An 18,297-nucleotide genomic window follows, 5' to 3' on the forward strand; every position below is an offset into this window, starting at 1 on the left:
AAAGAAAACCAAACAGTCACAAATCATAACTGATGATGATGAACGGATATGAGAGTGAAAGTTGGAACCATTTGTTTCAGTGGAATTTGCTTTTGATTGAACATACAAGGAAAGAAAGAATTAAATGAATTTCTGAAATGATTATTTAACTGAAATACCACGACCGTCTCTACTTAGGTCGGAAGCAGGTTTGACACTTGTAGCAACAGGAAATCTCAAAACAATCTTAGGTGTGAAAGCAGTGCAGGCAGCACATACGATGAGGAATCTATTAGCTGCTGATGAAGCTGAAGGTCTTGATCATTACCAAGGCTTTTTATTCAATTTTTTTAAAACAAGATCAAGAGAGCAAGAGAGAGACAGAAAAGCAAGACAGAGCGAACTTGCAAAGAAACAGAACAGAAGCTTCCTAGTGGGATTTAGTTATTGTTTAATTAAAGTGTCTCAGTGTGGATGGAGCTGCTGGTGACTATGACTTGCATGAATTAACGAAAGGTTTTTCATGGAATAATAATAGTGATGGCAGAAAAAAATACCCCTGTTGTATTATGCTTTTCCAACTCCTGCATCGATCTCTATCAGATCAATTCTAACTGAGGCCGGTCTCATCCCACGTTTAGTTCAATGGATTCAATGAATCGTCAGTTGTCTTGCCCTGCAGAACGGAGGCGACGTGTGTACATACGTGCTGCTGCTGATCTGGCGGGATGGGATGCCGTCGAGGCGCTGAGAAGAGGGTCCGACGAGGGGTCCAGGAAGCTGGTGGCCGAGTGCTTCCTCTCGACTTGGCTTTGCCCGTCCTCCAGCAGGCCCGACTCCCCTCCCTGCTGTCTGCTCTGCTTGCTTTTGTCCAGCAGGTCCTTTCCAAAGAAAGCCTCCTGGACACAACAACACGTGGCACCGATCACTCCTGTGTTGACGCTTTACTTGCTCATGTTCTCCTGGATAACTGTCACCTCATTTTTCCTGCCATCATTCTTGGGAGACACATCACCGTGTCACACAGAAATTATTCAGCATCCGCTGAAGGCCCCATGAGAACTGAAGTGAAACAGAGAAGCTCTGAAACTAACAGTCACGTTGCCGCTGACCTCACCTTTGTCAGCACCTACCTCCCCCAACCACTTATACCCACAAGTCAGCTACTATCCTCAACAACGTGCAACTGCAGTTCACCGCTGCGCCGAGACATTAAAAGCCCCCCGTTTCTGTCTCAATTATTAATGAAATGTGCTTCGCTGTGTCGGACCTTTAGGTTAGACTCAACATTCCCCCCCTTCTCTCCCCCGTACTGTGGTGGGATAAAGAGCAGCCCCGACAGCTGCCGTTGGCTTAATGCACATCACACATCTATGTTTCAGCCGACGCAAGGTGACACTGAGATACTGGCTGGGGACACGGAGGCTTGAAGTCATCTCCAGTTAAGCTTTCGTACGTCGGTTCACAGCTAAGACAGGAGCCATTTAAAGAGTATGATCACAGACAAGTATCCTCTACAGTGGCTTCCTTTAGGCTGTTCCTCTTTCAAAAAAAAAAAAAAAAAAAAAAAAAGCTCACAGAAGGGACACCGTGCACTGAAGTTCTGAAAGTGGTTTCCAGGCAATGCACTTTGGATTCCCAACCTTCCCAAGGGTGAGATAAAACACGTTTTATGATGATATGGCATGACACGACCAGACAATCTGTGCACAGAAACCGACTAATGCAGTCCCTTTCCTTAAAACAATTATAATTTCATTTCACTGCATTGCCTTAATATTGGGATCATGTTAAAAAATATATATATATATTTAATGTTAATTTTTAATTTACAAAATTTGAAATGGATTCCTTCCTCTAAATTGATATATAGTGTTTCACATGACAAGGTTAGGTAATGGTAATAGGCTGCTATGAAAACGTTCTATCACATCCATTCTATTAATACTATCTAGTTTCCTGGTAATGGCAAACACTAAGTGCACGGATCGCAGTTCACCAACCTGCAGGTAGGTGGGAAAAGCTTCCTCCAGTTTGGTCTTCTTCTTTCGATAGCGTTTCTTTATTTTTTCTGGCACTTCCGGTCCAGCTGGCACCTCATCCACGGGAGTATCTGGCAGAGCCTCTGTCCAACCTGCTACTAGGAAAAGAAATCATCTCTTATAGCTTCTTAATTTGAGCTATTATTTTTGAAATAAATGCTGTTTACAATCCTAGCGAACGGACCTTCATCTTTTCCGAAAGGGTTTTCTGACACGGAGCCAGAAGAATCCTTTCTGCAGAGAGATCGTTTTGCCTTGCCTGGACCTTGGCCTGGACGGCTCCTTTGGCGCACCATGAACCCACCAATGCCTTGCAAGGAGACAGTCGAAAATTAATTCTCAATGAACGCACCCACTGACCGCACAGTTTCCCTAACGATAATGGAGGTGATATTAATATGAAATTGGTTCTGAAAAAGAAACAGCAGAGCTCAGAAACACTAGACTGAGCCCTTTGTACATCAGAGGCAGTGGGATGCTTTGCAGTGCTTTGCTACTGCTACAACGTCGGGCATGTACTGCACCATTTTACGCTTCAGAGGAGCTGTCTCCTTCAATCAGGTGCCCTACCCGGCCGGTACGGTTTCCTCTTCCTCTTCTTGCCGCCGTCGGCCCCCTTGGCGTCGTCTTCTGCTGGCTCTCGCTCCAGGCTCGAGTCAGACTTCGCCTCGCAATCTAGGAGCTCCGCCTCTGTGAGAAGGAGAGAAGAGCACTGATGATGAGTGACAGCCCTGCAGCGGAGACGACCCCGGGTCGGGCCCCTGAACGCAGCGCCAGGGTCGATTCGATCTGAACTCCACTCAGTGGTGAGACATTAGCCTGATTGAAATTAAGTTCACCAGTCAAATTACAAAGGGCATTCATTTCCAGAGGGACTTAAGATAAGAATACATTCTCCAAATGTGTTATTGGAGGATTAGCAAGATGTTACCAAAAAAAAAAAATTTTTAAATCACATTTTATGGAACGGTCGCGCATATCGATGTGAATAATACACAAGCTACTGCTCAAGAACATTATAGGAAATGTATTAACTGTCAGCGCATCTGAATTAATTTTTATTAATGCACTCTAAAATATTGAAAACAGGAAAGGTGGTAGTCCACGTCACTGCGTGCATGAGAAAACAAGCACCTCTATTGTCCTCGATGTCTTCATCGCGGGAGTGTTCGGAGATGGGGTCCACCGGGGCCTGAAGCACCGCCACACTGTTCTGGTTTATGATCTTCAGCTTCAGTTTTGGCTTGGGTTTCCTTCGCCGCGACGCTGTGGCAGACAAACTCTGGAGCTGGCAAAGTCCCGACTCTGTCAAACAAACACCGTCCTGCGTGTAGGTCCTAGAAAGATCTGAAAATACACAACGATTATTGTGCGCTTTTAGACCGAGTATATGGTCCAGAAATCCAAGTCAAATTCACTTGGAAGTAAAGGAAAGCGGTAAAACTTACCAATATCTCTAGCCTTTGTGACAACCTGCGTCATGACTAGTGGCTCAGTGATGTCTCTGGTCTTCGTCACAACTGCAGCAGCAAAAAAAAACCACACACACACACAAAAGTCATTAGAACAAAACAGAAGAAGCAGGAACACATGTCGTAATCAAGTCTATTGACGTGACAGCACAAACGCGTTTAGTGGAATCGCTGAGCTCCCACCTTTAGTGGTCTTGAAAGTTCGGCACATCGTGCAGTCGAAGCTGCTCTCTGCAGCTTTTTCCACGTCTTCCTCCGAGTGGAGACTCTGACAGGAAGCGTGAAACCATCTGTGGAGACGAGTGAGTTCAGGTAAGAGCCAATTACGATCATGAAAGTTCGCCGAGACCAGTTTCCCCCGAGCTGACGGGTCTGTAGAAAACACTGCCCACCTGTCACACTGGCGACACTGCACGATGACGGTGCCTTCGCTGTAGTCCACCAGGCAGACCGGGCATGTCACAAGGCTGGCACAGGGGGCACACTGGGTGTAATTATTCTGCCACTCACACCTTAGGCCCGGGGTGGTGGCACCACACTGTGTACAGGACACACACCTACAGGAGACGGAAGTTCAGAGGCCATTCAACCCGAGGTGACTTCAAAGACAGTAACTCACTACTCTGTGCTCACGCTGCGACAAAGCAAGATGTTACAGATCAAACAGAGAGAGATGATGAAATGTGGCGTATGGCCTGATTTACCCGCTCTAACACTGAAGAAGGTGTACAGTAACGTACGGCTGTCTCATCTTTTGTGCAGCCTTAACACAGGTTCTGTTTTAATTTGAATGTTTGCTTGTTGGCAGCGTAAAGTCTCTCACCACTTGCACTTCCAGCTGTCCTTGGGTACATTCTGAAGCGGAGGGTCCAGGCAGTATGTGTGATAGCTGATGTCACAGTCATCGCACAGCAGTAAACGGCCAGGATCCGTGGCCTGACCACAGGCCTCGCACACCGTACACTCCAGGCAGCGCCAGCCTTTACTTAGCACCACCTTGGTGATCTGAGGGAAGCAAGGAGACAAGTTCAGTTGGTTTTCCAACAATTAAGCTGCGGTGTTGATGGCGCATACAAGGAATCATAACGCACCTTAATGCCGACGCAGAACGGATGGTAGCACTGGCCGCACTGGGCGCAGGCCAAAAGACGTCCCTCTGCACCGAGACCAAAACTCCCACACACCACACACATGTCCTGAAAAAGGAGGAGGAAATAATGAGTTGCCCTGTTCTGCCAAGTTTGTCCAGTTCAGTTTGAGACAGAGTGACAACAAACCCCACACAGATAAAACATTATTTTCTGTGCGGAAAAACAAAGAAACTACTTTGTCTCAGGGACAAAAACACAAACAGAACTTTTTGTCCGTCGTCACCCAACCACATGAGTGTCGTATTCGAACTCTGCCACCAGCACTGGAAGAAGCAATCCTGTTTATGTTGCTGCGTATTCATTGTTGTTCCTCGATCCTCCAGTATAGATGTACATAAACATGACTGAAATACTGGCCCGTAAAAGGCCTTGAACAATGATGACAGAGTGAGTCAGCTCACATCTGGGAGTTAAGACGGAGAAGTCTTTACGTGAAAAGTGATACGGTGGAAACACAGGACGTCAACCACATGACCGTCCTACAGTACTAACTTTACAGTTCTTCCTAAACTCTTAAAGAATATTTAATTTTCAGCACAAAAAAATAATCATTTTCAGGAGACAAAATGCGAAATGGTAACATTTCACAATCACCCTGTGACTACATTTCCTACAGGCAGCTGGCAGTACCTACTCAGGAATTAATGATCTCCAGTGGGAGAGGTCTTTAAGCACAGATTTAATTTTCAGGTCGTCTAACCGGATGGAAAATTCATGGATTAGGATTCAAAACGAAACACCGGGGACACTCGGCCAAAGCAAAAAGAGAAAAAAGGGTAAAACACCTGTTTCAGCGTGAAACTGTCGTTGCTGGAGAATATGACCACTGTGTTGTGCATTGCATTCTCCTCCTCCTCCTTCACTGGGTACGGGGTTTCTATCGTGGTGACCTGCATGTCGGGAGAGAAACACAGAGAATAAGCGTTAAAACATTAAAAAGAGACATCTTTTGGTGATACGAGTTCAATTCAGCTAACAGGAATTTACTATTTACTAACGAGACCAAGGTCATGCTAGCTACTGCTATCTATTGACGGCCTTCAGCTGGGGGGGAAAACAAACACTGATTTGCATGAAGCGCGGTATTTGACGAAGATGCAGAGCAGCCATTTGGCTGACGGTACATACCCCAGGGTGGATGCTGGGACTCACTTCGTTCTTCCCTCTGGCTCTGCCGCGTCCAGCTCTACCTGACAGACCAGCGCCTCTGGGCCTCCTTCTCCCAGGGAAGCCAGAGCCTCGACCCTGCGGACGGATGATTAAAATTAGACGAGACACCGACCCCTCCCTACGTTAAAAACTGAGACAGGCAGACGCAAGTTACGAGCGTTGGCAAAAAAAAACTGTTACTTTCTTGCACGTGCTGTTCAGGTCATCGTTACGCTAAGCAGACAAGGACTTGAAAGTTTTGGGGTGGAGGATTTTTCGGTCGCTCCCACAAGTCTGTATATCAGCTTCACTGTCCAGAGTATTGCATATGCATTTTAGAAAACTATGGATGCAAGCTGCTACTGCAAATACAGTCGATGCGTTACCTAAGCAATGCCGAGTACTGCTGTGAAGTTTCGAAAAGCAGTAAAGATAAAACTTTAAAAATACACAAGACTAAGCCTTCCACTTCGCAAGTGTTGAACTAGACGAAAAAAACATCCATCAATCAAGCTAATTTTAAAAGCGACTGAGATGCACTTTCTTCTAGACAGCCAGGCAGCGAGAGGGAAAGCACGAAACCACTGAGCTCTCCTAGCGATGCAGGTTCCACTGTGCCTGTGGCACATTTTCGACAGGAGGCCTCTGCCTAATCATGGCTGTCAAACCTGTCTCTGACTGAACCTTCCAGCACCTTCGCCAAAAATCCCTTCACATTTACCCCGCATTTGGCCCCAATCCTAAAACCAAGGCCCCTCCCGTCCAATGTGCCTCCTGACAAACACACTGCGCGGCGTTGTATTCAACTAGCACTCTACCCCTACCAGAGGTACAAATTAACCCTCACCCGGCCTTGCTAACAGTAATCACCGTCACCATGGCAACAACCCGCTGCAGACTTTTTTACAAAGTGAAAACCAGAAAAATGCGTTTGAGAAATAAAAGTAAATACCTGAACACGGCTGCATGCGACAAAAGAAAAGTGACGAGGCTGTGCCGGGCCGACCGAGAGGAAACGGAACGCCGTCTCTCAATACCGAAACGTTATTTGACTGCGTTTACACCCTTAACCATTCACTGTAAGTGTTTACTCGGCGAAACCCTCGTCAACGCAGCCGTATCCTTGATTTAAATAAATGACTTCATAAAGTCATTAGCTTAGACCTTGGTTTCTGACTCATCTCTCACTGTACGGTGGAGGTTATTGTTAGCGTCGGCTGCAATATATTTATTGTACGTCAGTGACATTGAGGAACACTCGGGGAGTGTGCGTCACTACGGTAAACAGGGGGGGCTAACGGAGGGCAGCTGCTGCGCTGCCACCTCTGGTGAGCCACGGTATTTACCACTCTGATGCTCCAGCCGGGGCTGCCAGAGGACTGCCTGGTCTTTGGGACGTCCCACCCCTCTGGCTGGTCTGGTGACCAGGACAAGGGTGAGCTCACACTGCTATGGGGGCTCCATGCACCCTAAGGTAGGGAGGGGCGGGTGAGAGAGTGAGAGAGAGGGAGGGAAGGAGGGAGGGAGGGAGGGAGGAAGGGCGACAAAATGCAGCAACTTAAAAACAAAGCCAGCAAAGAAATAAAACATACAAAGAAAGATGTTAAAGAAATGTAGTGAGCTTCTAATGTAGCCATGTGGGAGTCGCTCAGCACACGCCCATCTACGCAGAGGTACAAGCATCTCAAAATACGAACAGGACAAGTCATTAGGTCGCATTCTGTGTTAAAAGCCGATTCTCTCATGCACACGAGTTTGACGGACTCTCCGCACAAGCGAGAACGCGAGTTAGTCGGATTTGCAGGCAGCAGAATTTGCCAGGGCATCATACAGCAGGAGGAGAGAGGCCCTGCTACCTCTCGCCATGACAACCGTGCATGTTTGGCAAGTTGACAGGACGAGGAGTTGCGTCAGTACGGCAGCACATGAGCGCATCAGACAAAGGCATGCCGGACGGTAGAGGAGCTACATTCAAATCGCTGGGAGATTTCCCCAGGCCTTGAGTAACAAATTAGTTTGAGCCACGTAATGTTTATTTAAGAGGCGAGTTATGTCTGGGAAATATAAAACATTTTGCAAACTGAATCCGTCTACCCTCACCAGCATCATTCATAATATATTATAGCTACGGGTGCGATTCAATTCCCATTATTATTTCTCTTAGTGTCTACATTCAGCTTCTGTCACAGTCTCTAGACCCGGGGACGCCAATATTAAGAGATTAAAAGGGTTTTTTTTTTTTAACCCACAGCCACAAGCGACCCACTGCTGTTGATGGTTTAATAGGGGGATAACTAGGAAGTGGTCAATGTAATTTGTGACATGATGAATTCTGATCCTCGATGTGACAGTGAGAATGAAGCGAGTGTGTAACATGGACATGGACATGAGATGAACAGAGAGACTGGGGTGGAATATAGTGAGGGCTTTCAACAAAAGCTCTTTTCGGATATAAATATATATAAAACGCCGTGACTAACGTGTGGCGCACAAACGAGCAACGTGTAGAAAGTGAGCGAGATCTTTCACCGCCGCCGCCTCGCTAAGCTCGCACAGTGCGCCGGGAAGTAAAACTTGACGTAAAACGATTTAAAGCATAATTGAAAAAAACATCTCCTGAACCATGCAAGCGGTTTCAACCCTCCAGTGCCACGAAGAAAACGTAATCTAATTTCATAGAGCCGATGCCACAGGACAGACAAACGCACGCACGCACACGCACACACACACACACTCGCGCACACAAATTCAGGCGCACACAGGGTAGGAGCACACACTATTAACCTGCACTCCTTTAGTTTATCATTGGGGCTGATACAGGGAATCGGGTGGAATCAGCCGGACGACAACACAAAGCGTAATCGGCGAATCCTTGTCACATGATGTCCTACCTGTTTCACCCGCGGCCTCCCAGGAGAAAATTTCCTCTTCGTGATGGCCGGCTTTCCCATTCCTATCTTTGGGGTGAATGGTATGAGGGTGGTAGTTGGCATTACGCCGCTGTGGTCGCTCAGCGAAGGTAGCATGTGAGTCTGGGGTAGTTCTCTGGGGGACGTCCCTCGGGCTACGGGGGACAAGTGTGACGGAGAGCAAACCATTTCGGCTAATCTTTCTACAGACGTTTTGACGGGCTTCTCCTCTGAAGACGAGCTGAGGAGCGACAGATTAGGTTGGCTCTCCAGTGTAGTGTCCATCTCCTCTGATGTACTAGAAGCTGAGGGTGTAACAGTCTCCGCCAGGTTCCTGTGAAAAATACCCTCCTTCCTCTCCTCAACGAGTTCTTTCGGAGCAGTTTCCAGGAAAGAAGGCCCGACTACATCCGTACTTGAAGGCTGGGTTAGTGAGACTTCCATCGGTTGGTCCGTGAATGGTACTGATGCAGTACTTGGTTCTTTGGTGGTTGAGATGATGGCCTTTAAATCCTTTGTGCTGGGGTTGACCGTGCCCTGCGCGGGGCAGGTCTCAGTATTTGCTGGTTTGATTTGTAATGTGGTATCCTGTGTCTGTAGTGCCTCCGTAGAGTGGTGGGCAGGGCAGGCGTCCTGGCTCGGAGTTACTGAAGACGCAGGACTCTCCGTGGGTGCGAGCTCGGCCCCTACTGCTGGTTTTGTTTCTGCGGGGGACACATCACGAAGAAATGTACACAAATAAATCACATGGTCCATCAACAGATAAATGTGGAAACTGGTAAAAAAAAAAATGGTGCCAGTGATTTGACAGCATTTGAACAGTGTGAATATTTAACACAACCTTTACAACAGGAGCCACAGCTATATTTTGGCAAATCAATATTGCGGTAATATAAACGGGCAGCATGTACAAACCTGGTTTGAATTCTGCCGGACTGTTGTTGACAGAAGGCTCAGTAACCTGCCTCTCGACACCGTCTGCCATCTCTGCTTCTGCAAGAGAAATTAATTAATATATATAAAAAGCCCTTAAAAAGATGGAATATGTGTTCATTAACGGCAAGAGCCATGAATGTGGAGAGACTGAACGCTTTACGTTGTAGAAAGAATAAAGACGGCCATCAGGACACGCAACAACAGGCATCACGGCTGAGCGGCATACCGAATACTGATATTTTTTTTTCACTATGCTTGCATACCAGTGTATGTGATTGCACAGCGTTCAGAACGCTGCGCCTTGGGACACTGTTCCAGTTTTCAATGCAGCACTTCTAAGGACACATGGTGCAACTGCGTCACTGTGAGGCGTGAAGATTGAAAGGTCCGAAAAATGAAGCGGCAGAACGAGAAGACTTATGCCAAAAAAAAAAAAAGGTGCTGTGTCGTTGTTTTGAGTTTTTTAGGGTGACCAGACATCCCCGATATCTGGGGACAGTCTCCGTTTTGAATGACCTGTCCTCTAGCTATAGCTTTTTATGGATGAATGCAAACAATAACCTCATGGAAAAATAAATTAATTAATTAATAAATATACACACACGTATATATTTATTGCACACAGACTATAATTATCACGATAGACCGTCGTGCTGCTTTTGACATTACAGACATAGCAGCTTCAATGTGGTCAAATATGAATAAATATGTCAAAATAAACCAAATTTATCCACCTTTCTTCATTTCATTTTGATAACATTTAATTTTTTGTTTTATTTTAATATCTCCATGCTGTAAATGTCGCAGGATTTCCACATCAGCAGGCAGTGCAAACAGGGGGCCAGGCAATCCTGTTTTACTGCTAGTGTGGGATTATTCTACAATATTTACTCATCATCGCGGTAAAATAAACCATCCTCAGTAAATGTACTGCATTAATTCCTCTCTCAACCAGTAGAAAACGCAGCGAACTGCAGTCAGTCAAGTGCAACCTTTAACAATATTGTACTATGAAAAGAAATATAGGTGTGAAAGCATCATCTTAAATCAGATGGTAAAACCAACAAACATCACTCTATAATGTAAATGTCCAAATCATGATCCAAACGTTGATGCCGTCCACTAATAAAACTACTGTAAAACAGTGACTTTTGAGAAACAAGCCGTCACGAAGCACAAAATGAGCTTTTATCACACACCGCATTTTGTTATTAATCTAATGTCTCCCATCCTCTCTCGCTCTCTTTGGTTTGTAACGCGTCCTTGTCTCGAAGACATCAATGCATTTTACTAGCTCGTCCTGAATAGAACTAGTCATTCCTGGCTATCAGGAATCCACGCGCCGAGCCAATATTCTGCCAGACGGCCTCTGACAGTACAGATAGCCCAGTCTTAAGGAGGCGCCCACCATTTCCATCCACAAGTTCCCATGTCACACTGATCCTGACACACACATGCACCTGCTACGCATCTCTGCCAGGGAAGGGAGTAACCATGACAACCAACATCCCAGGGTCTGTGTGCTCCGGGCTCATGACTGTGCAGCTTGCAGGTGCTCATCCGGTGCTGATGCCAGAAAGTCAATTAGGAAGATGGGCCTCTAACCATCTCCAGCCATCAGCTATTGACCGAGCTGCACGCGCATTCGCATTCATATTAACGCCCGGCTTCCTACATCTCCTACAGTGGCTGCTGCGATGGTTTAGATGAACGCGCGGCTTTGATTAACGCCGCAAAGTCCTACGGTCGGGGGGCCTACCCCGCGCTCGCGGTAGCGGATCTAACGGCACGTGTTAGTCGAGTCACTATAAGCCTGTTGTTAAAGCCTGTGTAGTAATGGTGGAAATTGGCAAGTGGCGAACGGCTCTGGTTGATAACTTTAATTGCATTACATGTGGGCGGCTGGCAGCGCAGTCATGATCGGAAAGTGAGCCAATATCAAAACAAACCTCAGTACGTCAAAAAACTAATTCCTCCTATTAATAACTACTTGTGGCACGAAAAAATAAACATTTAACTCTCCAATTCACCTTCAATTCAAGAGGTTTTGACTCACAATCCCAAATCCGGGGCCAGAGAGCAGCGTGACACATACAGCAATCTGATGTTGAGGCGCTTAACATAAACCTACAAAGGCTCAGTTTAAATCAATACAGGGATCACAGGTAAACTCAACGTGCCTTTAACACACAATGGGGAAGACGCTGCCCTGGCAGCTGAATCTATTCATGAAGCAGTGCATGACTACAGGAAGACGTTTGTGTGGTGCACGGTGAGGCAGGGCAGGCGAGGCAGGCTGTGTGAGCGGTAATGAATAAGCCAGCATAGCTCCGAGGCAGGTTAGCAGACAGGGGATCCGTGATAGATAGCATCACCACCATGCTACTCCCATCCATTCTCTCGTCTGTGGTGTCTGCTGCCTAGGAGTAAATGAGCGGCCCGGGTCCCACTGGCATCCCCCGGCTCACTATTTTTTTTTTTCCCCCCCTCATATTGGAGCCATAGCGCTGTCGGAGCAGAGCTGAAATGCAGATGTGAGCTTCGTGCGAGCGGATTCAAGGTGTTAAATTAATCCACGGTGAATCGGAGATGGACTCGGATGTGCTTGCGTTTCTGAATTCCCTGAAAAACCACTCAAACCACTCGACCGCCGACTTTGAGAGTTGGCGGTCGAGATGGCAAGTTTTTGTCTGAGCTGCGGCTGCACAATTAATCGGATTTTAATTGTGAAGTCAAGTCGTTCAGTGAACTGACGAGAGCAAGTCGTCATGTCAAGAATGAATAGAGAAAGGCACCGCGGTGAAGAGCTGGTGCCTTGAATGTCAATCATTTTCTCCCTGTTTTAAATTAATGTGTAAATTTACATAAAATGTTAAGTTTCATTTTGCGCTGAAATCTGTCGGAATAGTTTGTTTAAAAGTAGCGCAATAAAAATACAGATGTCTTCCCTAACAGTTCCAGTTAAATTAACTACATGACCAATAAAGCTTTCAATTCTCATTATCGCCTGCTGTTGTTACACAAAGTGATGAGAAAAACATTCTTCCGCATTTCCAGACTGCATTATCAGACTTTCTCAGTCGACTATCGTTAGCAAGCGGCACATTATCTTCAATGTTTGCTTTTACCGTGCAGCTAAACTTTTATGTGCACCTAAGCCATATTTCATAAGAAGCGCTCTGCAAAGTAAACAGATGATCAATTCCTCCCTCGGTGACACGCTATCTTTCAAGAAGACATGATAGAGACAAAGTACTTCAAAGTTTCAAAACACGGAATCACAAAGACAATAGAGTTGCTTTAATCTGCCGCTGGTACGATACCATCTGTTATTAGAGAGTCCTCAGATAAAAGACGGGGGGCTCCTCTCTCGTCTTGGTCCAAACATCTCTCTTCCCCATTCGCTCATCTGCAACTTTCACACATTTTACCGGTGCTGCGGCCCAAAGAGGTGTTGCAGAGATGAAACTCTCAAACGGCCTCCGCATGGCTAGCGGCTGAGTCAATGAGTCCCCAACAACAACAAAGGCTCTCTTTCATTTTCAATCACACAACCTGGTGGTTGATGTGTAAGTTTGTTTAATCAAAAGTGTTACATTCCCCCGACTTGCTACTCAGGAGGGCCGCTCGCTTACTCGCGAAAATAAAAGGCAGCTGGATAAAATAAAAAAATAATTAAATGATAAAAAAAAAGACAACAAGCGAAAGGATGAGTGTGTGTAATCTGTGTATAATGTAATGTTTCCGGAACAAAGACCTACCAGGCTTCTGGTCTGACGTGGCTAGCTTCTCCTCCTGGACGGTAGCCTGAACAGGCTCTGGATCCGAGTGCAATGGAACAGCAAGTAATTCCGGTTTTGGGTCATTGTGCATTTCAGGAGGCAGCTGAGTGCCAGGTTCTAGGTCTGTGTGCTTTTGCGCCAGCTGTAGGCCAGTCTCAGAGTTTGTGTGCATGGAGGCTGGCTGAGGGCTGAGCTCTGGGCCCGTGTCCATATCCTCTGCCTGTAGCGCCTGCTCTGCAGCAGGAGACCTGCAGTTGGAACAAACATAGTCCTCTCTGGGGTGGATTTCTGCTTGGCCTGAGTTCTGACGCTCGCACTCCAGGTGTAGCCATCTGAAAGGAGTACAAAGGAATTTAAGAGATAGTTTTGACACGGATTTTTCGGTACGATCCTGAGGTTTTTGACATATTCAGCGGTGTGGTTTCCTCGCTAGTGTTATCGGGGAACATCGCTTTGACCTCTTACCTCTTACACGTGTGGCAGAGTAGTAAGTCTTTGTGGTGCTCAGGGTCCACGATGCAAGCACACATAGGACAGCACAGAGCGGGGTCCTGGTTCAGGACACATTTCTCACACAGCAGGCTGGTGTGGTGCCACTGCCCGCTAGTTCGCGTCCCACACTGGAGGCACACTCTGCAGTTCTGAGGTGAAAAACAACACGACGTCAAAAGTCATTAAGACCCAACGCAGTGCGGCTATCGAGTCCGTGCCGCACAGATCTGGCGGATTGGTGATGGAACGGAGGCCGAGCATAAAACCCGTCAAGGCCGATGTCCTGTGCTATGAGAAAGATCCTTCAGCAAAATCTGGTTTCATTAAAGAATAATAAAAAATAAATAAAAAAAGGGAATCAAAATGTCACGCTGCAGCTACGAAACTACTAGTTGCTGCAAAATAACACCACGTAGCTTCAAATGGCAGGGAACTGGAAATGAAGCAAGTTTTCAATAATAAAAACATGAGTGACATTTTAATCCTGATAAAAGGTTTTAAACCAGTATTAGCTGCGATCTACCCATTTCAATTTTTATCTTCTGCTTTCTGCATACAAGTGCTAACGGACCTTGCTTTTAAAGAGACACCATCTAATTCCAGAAATGAGACAAAAACAGCAACATATTTGAGACGCTCTTACAGACAAAACATCATACAGACAATATATGATATAAAGGACCAGAAAAAAAAATATGCGAATTAAAGAAAGGAATTAAGAAAATTTTGTTGTAGAATAAAATTGTCAATATTTTTAGCTTAAATTCAACTATTAGACACAGTTTAAAAAAAGGAGTAAACTCCCACAGACACATGTAGCAGATGCAAACACAGAAAGACCCCATCCGGCCACTACTCAGAGGGTCAATGCAAATGTTTAGCTTCATCAGGCTCTGTGTGCAAACCGCTAACAGCTTGAAAATGCACTAGAAACCAACGGTGTGACGGTAACAATTAGCCTCAACTCTAGAGAGTCCTTGTTAAAAAAAATAAATAAATAAATAAATAAATAAATGAAATTACATAAATGAGGGAACGCAACGACGAACCCCAGGCTGACCACCAACCAAGACTAACACAAAACTCACTCACCGTCCACATACGGAAGCGCATGTCTCGACGTTTTTGAGGTCAGAACAGCAGCTCTACTCTGAGGTGCTCACATTTAGCGTGCGTGCTAAACGGGTGGGCGGTTTCGTTTTTAGTGAGCAGGCAACTCACTGGGTGATCGTCTGGAGAACTCTCACAGCTCTGACGTTTGAGTTTTGGTGGTTTTGGTTATTTTCAGGATTTACTGGCAGCGGGACCGACGATAATTGGGACAGGCTGAGGTATTCCGTGCAATTCAACGAAGTCAAATTTTGCAGAAAAACATCACATATCAGATGGAGCTCATTAGCGTCCTCGTCGTTAAAGCCGTTTCGCTGGGATGAGTTAAAGGACAAAGACATTCTGATCATCTTTGGGTTTCAGTGAAATGAAGAGAGAAAACGAATCCCGACATTCTCCTCGTGACCTCGCGACAGCGCTTTCTCATGAAACGTGTAACTGCACTGCGTAAAAATGGTGACTTGGCAATTTAGTTGACTAACTATTATCTCAGCATGAGTCAGCTTTTTCCCCCCCTAAAGCTCAGTCTGCCAATATGGCCCTCAGATCAACATAAAGACAACATGAGAGAAACATCACAGAGGACGGGAACCCGAACGAGGACTCATTTTTCATTGATCGCCACTTCAGAAAAACGAGAAGAACAAAACCACCATGTGAGTGGAGGGGCAGGGTGGGGGGGGTGGGGCAGGGGGGGCAGGCGAGTGCCAAGGATGTGTGTGGGTTGCTCTGCTCTTGTGCTGAGTCAAACCAAGAAGCCAAGTGTGAAGACGTTTCATCACCTGCTACCTCCAACACTGTGACATATTCCTACCGCAAAAAGAAGGCAGCGCATGTACGCACACCGTTGTGCACATTGTGTTATCTCACGGCGCTCAGGCTGAAGTGAAGCCTTTAAAAGATGGGTCAGCGTGAGTCATTTAACCACAGAAAGAACAAATGAAAGCCACCTTAAAGGCATATTCTCACACATGCTGTGTCAGAGCCTAGATTCTCAGCTTATAATATTTTCCCCCGCTGAATATTGTCGTGCGTGCGTCGGAGAATTCGTAGGATTGCACCCGGTGGAGATTTCCTGGGAGTCGCGTTCTTAATTCGTGAGAGGTCGGTTCCTACCTTACACCTCCATCCATTGGTGGGAAGAGCGTCCATAGCAGGTTGCAGACAGAAGGTATGGTAGCCTTTGTCGCACGTGTCACACACCAGCATTTTAGTGTCCTCTCCTGGGTTCCTACAAAGACAAGAGAGATGGTCGTGTGAAACATTTACAATAGTTATTTTAAGGGGTATAGTCATCTGGTCGCTCGTTAGGCTTCCTGAATAAATTGTGTATGTTCGCATATATATATTTTAGGTCCCAGTTGAGCAACTGCCTCCCAAGGTGTAAGTTTGAGCTCACCAGTGGTTTCAGTTTTATAGTGACTGTCAGGTTTATTTGTGGTCTTATTAAATTAGCAGCAAGCTGCAAATGTCCGGTTCTGAACGGAGCGTTTCAAATGGGCACTGCACTCAATCTGGGATTACACCAAGACACAGAGGACAAGCAGACGGCATGAATCTGAAGACTGCAGGGTTAACCTAAATCCCATTTGCTACAACAACAATATGTGGATCTTGTAAATATGCAAATAGTGGAGACAAACACTTCTAAAATCAGAGCACACAAACTATACATTACTCAACGTTTCCCTTTCTTTTTTGAAGACGTCTCAATTAAGGTTTTAATTATTTTATTATCGAACAGTTATGACAGTGAACACAATATCAAGAAAAATGTAAATAAAAACAACAAGATTCAGGAATCGCATCCTTAATTTTATGTAGTTTTCTCTCTTTTGGGAGATGAATTAATGAATTAATGAATATTACCCTCAAAATAATATATAATTGAATCCGGGGGGAGGGTTGTGGTCCAAAATGTTAATTTTGGATTATATTAAGTTAAATATAGGTATATACAGCATGCAGGTGCAAAATAAACACTATATATATATATTAATATATAAAAAAAAATCAATGACCCTGGTTACTGTGCTTCACATTTACATTCAAAAAATTACTGAACGTCTATTTGTCTTCTTTCAATAAGAAAAATAACTGAAGCATCTGAAATATCTGAAGACAGACATGGAACATTACTAGGTCTTGGACTTATATCTTCAAATACAAAGACATTTAGTGCAATAGGCAAAGTAACATGGGACAAGACATGTCTGAAATAAAATCAGTGCTGTACTTAGCCTACTAGTGCAACAAACAGGACAAAACATGCCTCCATTAATCATACAACACACGGTGCAGGGGAATCCACCTTGGGAAAAAGATAATTGTTTTCCCCAATTTTCGTTTGTCTGTGCGCCACTGTCTAACCTAACACACTCCGTCTGCATCCTCTCACTCGCTGCTCTTCTTCTTCACCTAACAGGATTTGAGCTGGCAGGAGCTCAACAGCGCCCCCCTACCATCAATGTATCACAATGTTATTCTTTGGTCAGGAGTGGAAGTGCACAAATAAACAGTATTTAATGAGACCGAGCGCAGACTCTGAGCGCTGACGGTGGGAAAAATAAAATACATACACTGGACAAATGGTTGCGGGCCAAACCCCAACTTGGGCAGCAAAGATTTACACGATATTACCATGCGCGCATTTTTAACTCTATATTGAAATTTTTTTTTTAATAGAACGATTATCGTCAAAACCAGCATACTGCGACAGCCCTGATGTTTACACAGCTGAGGTTAACGCTTGTAGGGAAAACTACAATAATCCTGTGAGACTGTCAAAGTTATTTGACTAGAACAACTCTGCAGCTCGGACATTTTAAGATTTGTCTCAATTCCTGGAGCTTTTCCAGGACGCAGAAAATTAACTTGCACAACAGCTGCTTGCTCTTATAGAAATCGTAGTGTGCTCAGCATTAGATATATTTAAATTGTTTTGCAAATATAGAATAAATATGTACGCATGTAAAAACTGTGTCATGCTCAGTCAATTCGTTCAGGATTTAAGTTCATCCTGAATCATTCTAATGAATCAATCAATATACAATGAATCGTCATTCCACACTTTTACATTTTTAAAACAAAATACCACAAAACATTTACTCTTCTTGGAAAACATCTTATGCTGCAACAAGACAAGACCGGGGTTTTTATGTAAATACAGAACTTAAAGCTCAATGGACAGTGGTCACCCAAGGCAAACAGGTCATCCTGCTGAAGGAGCTCCCGTGTTTAAACAAGGTCAGAGGTTACAAGACTGAGCTTCAGGG

General features: G+C 45.2%; 1 protein-coding gene across 10 annotated transcripts in view; it reads right to left on the reverse strand.

The window, feature by feature from the left end:
* The window catches only part of kmt2cb (lysine (K)-specific methyltransferase 2Cb), a 61,095-nt gene that overhangs the window by 24,473 nt on the left and 18,325 nt on the right, over positions 1-18,297 (reverse strand). For 8 of the 10 annotated variants that reach the window (XM_047589487.1, XM_047589486.1, XM_047589482.1 and 5 more), the window contains 18 exons: positions 16,139-16,253; positions 13,886-14,061; positions 13,400-13,752; positions 9,618-9,695; positions 8,685-9,406; positions 7,140-7,262; positions 5,773-5,889; positions 5,430-5,534; positions 4,585-4,689; positions 4,317-4,498; positions 3,886-4,050; positions 3,677-3,783; positions 3,470-3,541; positions 3,156-3,368; positions 2,592-2,711; positions 2,206-2,331; positions 1,983-2,119; positions 686-878 (listed from right to left, as the gene is read on the reverse strand). In XM_047589487.1, the coding sequence (XP_047445443.1) occupies positions 686-878; positions 1,983-2,119; positions 2,206-2,331; positions 2,592-2,711; positions 3,156-3,368; positions 3,470-3,541; positions 3,677-3,783; positions 3,886-4,050; positions 4,317-4,498; positions 4,585-4,689; positions 5,430-5,534; positions 5,773-5,889; positions 7,140-7,262; positions 8,685-9,406; positions 9,618-9,695; positions 13,400-13,752; positions 13,886-14,061; positions 16,139-16,253 (3,209 nt within the window). The remainder of the gene's footprint in view (positions 1-685; positions 879-1,982; positions 2,120-2,205; positions 2,332-2,591; positions 2,712-3,155; positions 3,369-3,469; positions 3,542-3,676; positions 3,784-3,885; positions 4,051-4,316; positions 4,499-4,584; positions 4,690-5,429; positions 5,535-5,772; positions 5,890-7,139; positions 7,263-8,684; positions 9,407-9,617; positions 9,696-13,399; positions 13,753-13,885; positions 14,062-16,138; positions 16,254-18,297) is intronic. The other 2 variants (XM_047589479.1, XM_047589485.1) reach the window with 2 other exon arrangements.

The sequence above is a fragment of the Mugil cephalus genome, chromosome 7, assembly GCF_022458985.1.
Source record: "Mugil cephalus isolate CIBA_MC_2020 chromosome 7, CIBA_Mcephalus_1.1, whole genome shotgun sequence".
NCBI lineage: Eukaryota > Metazoa > Chordata > Actinopteri > Mugiliformes > Mugilidae > Mugil > Mugil cephalus.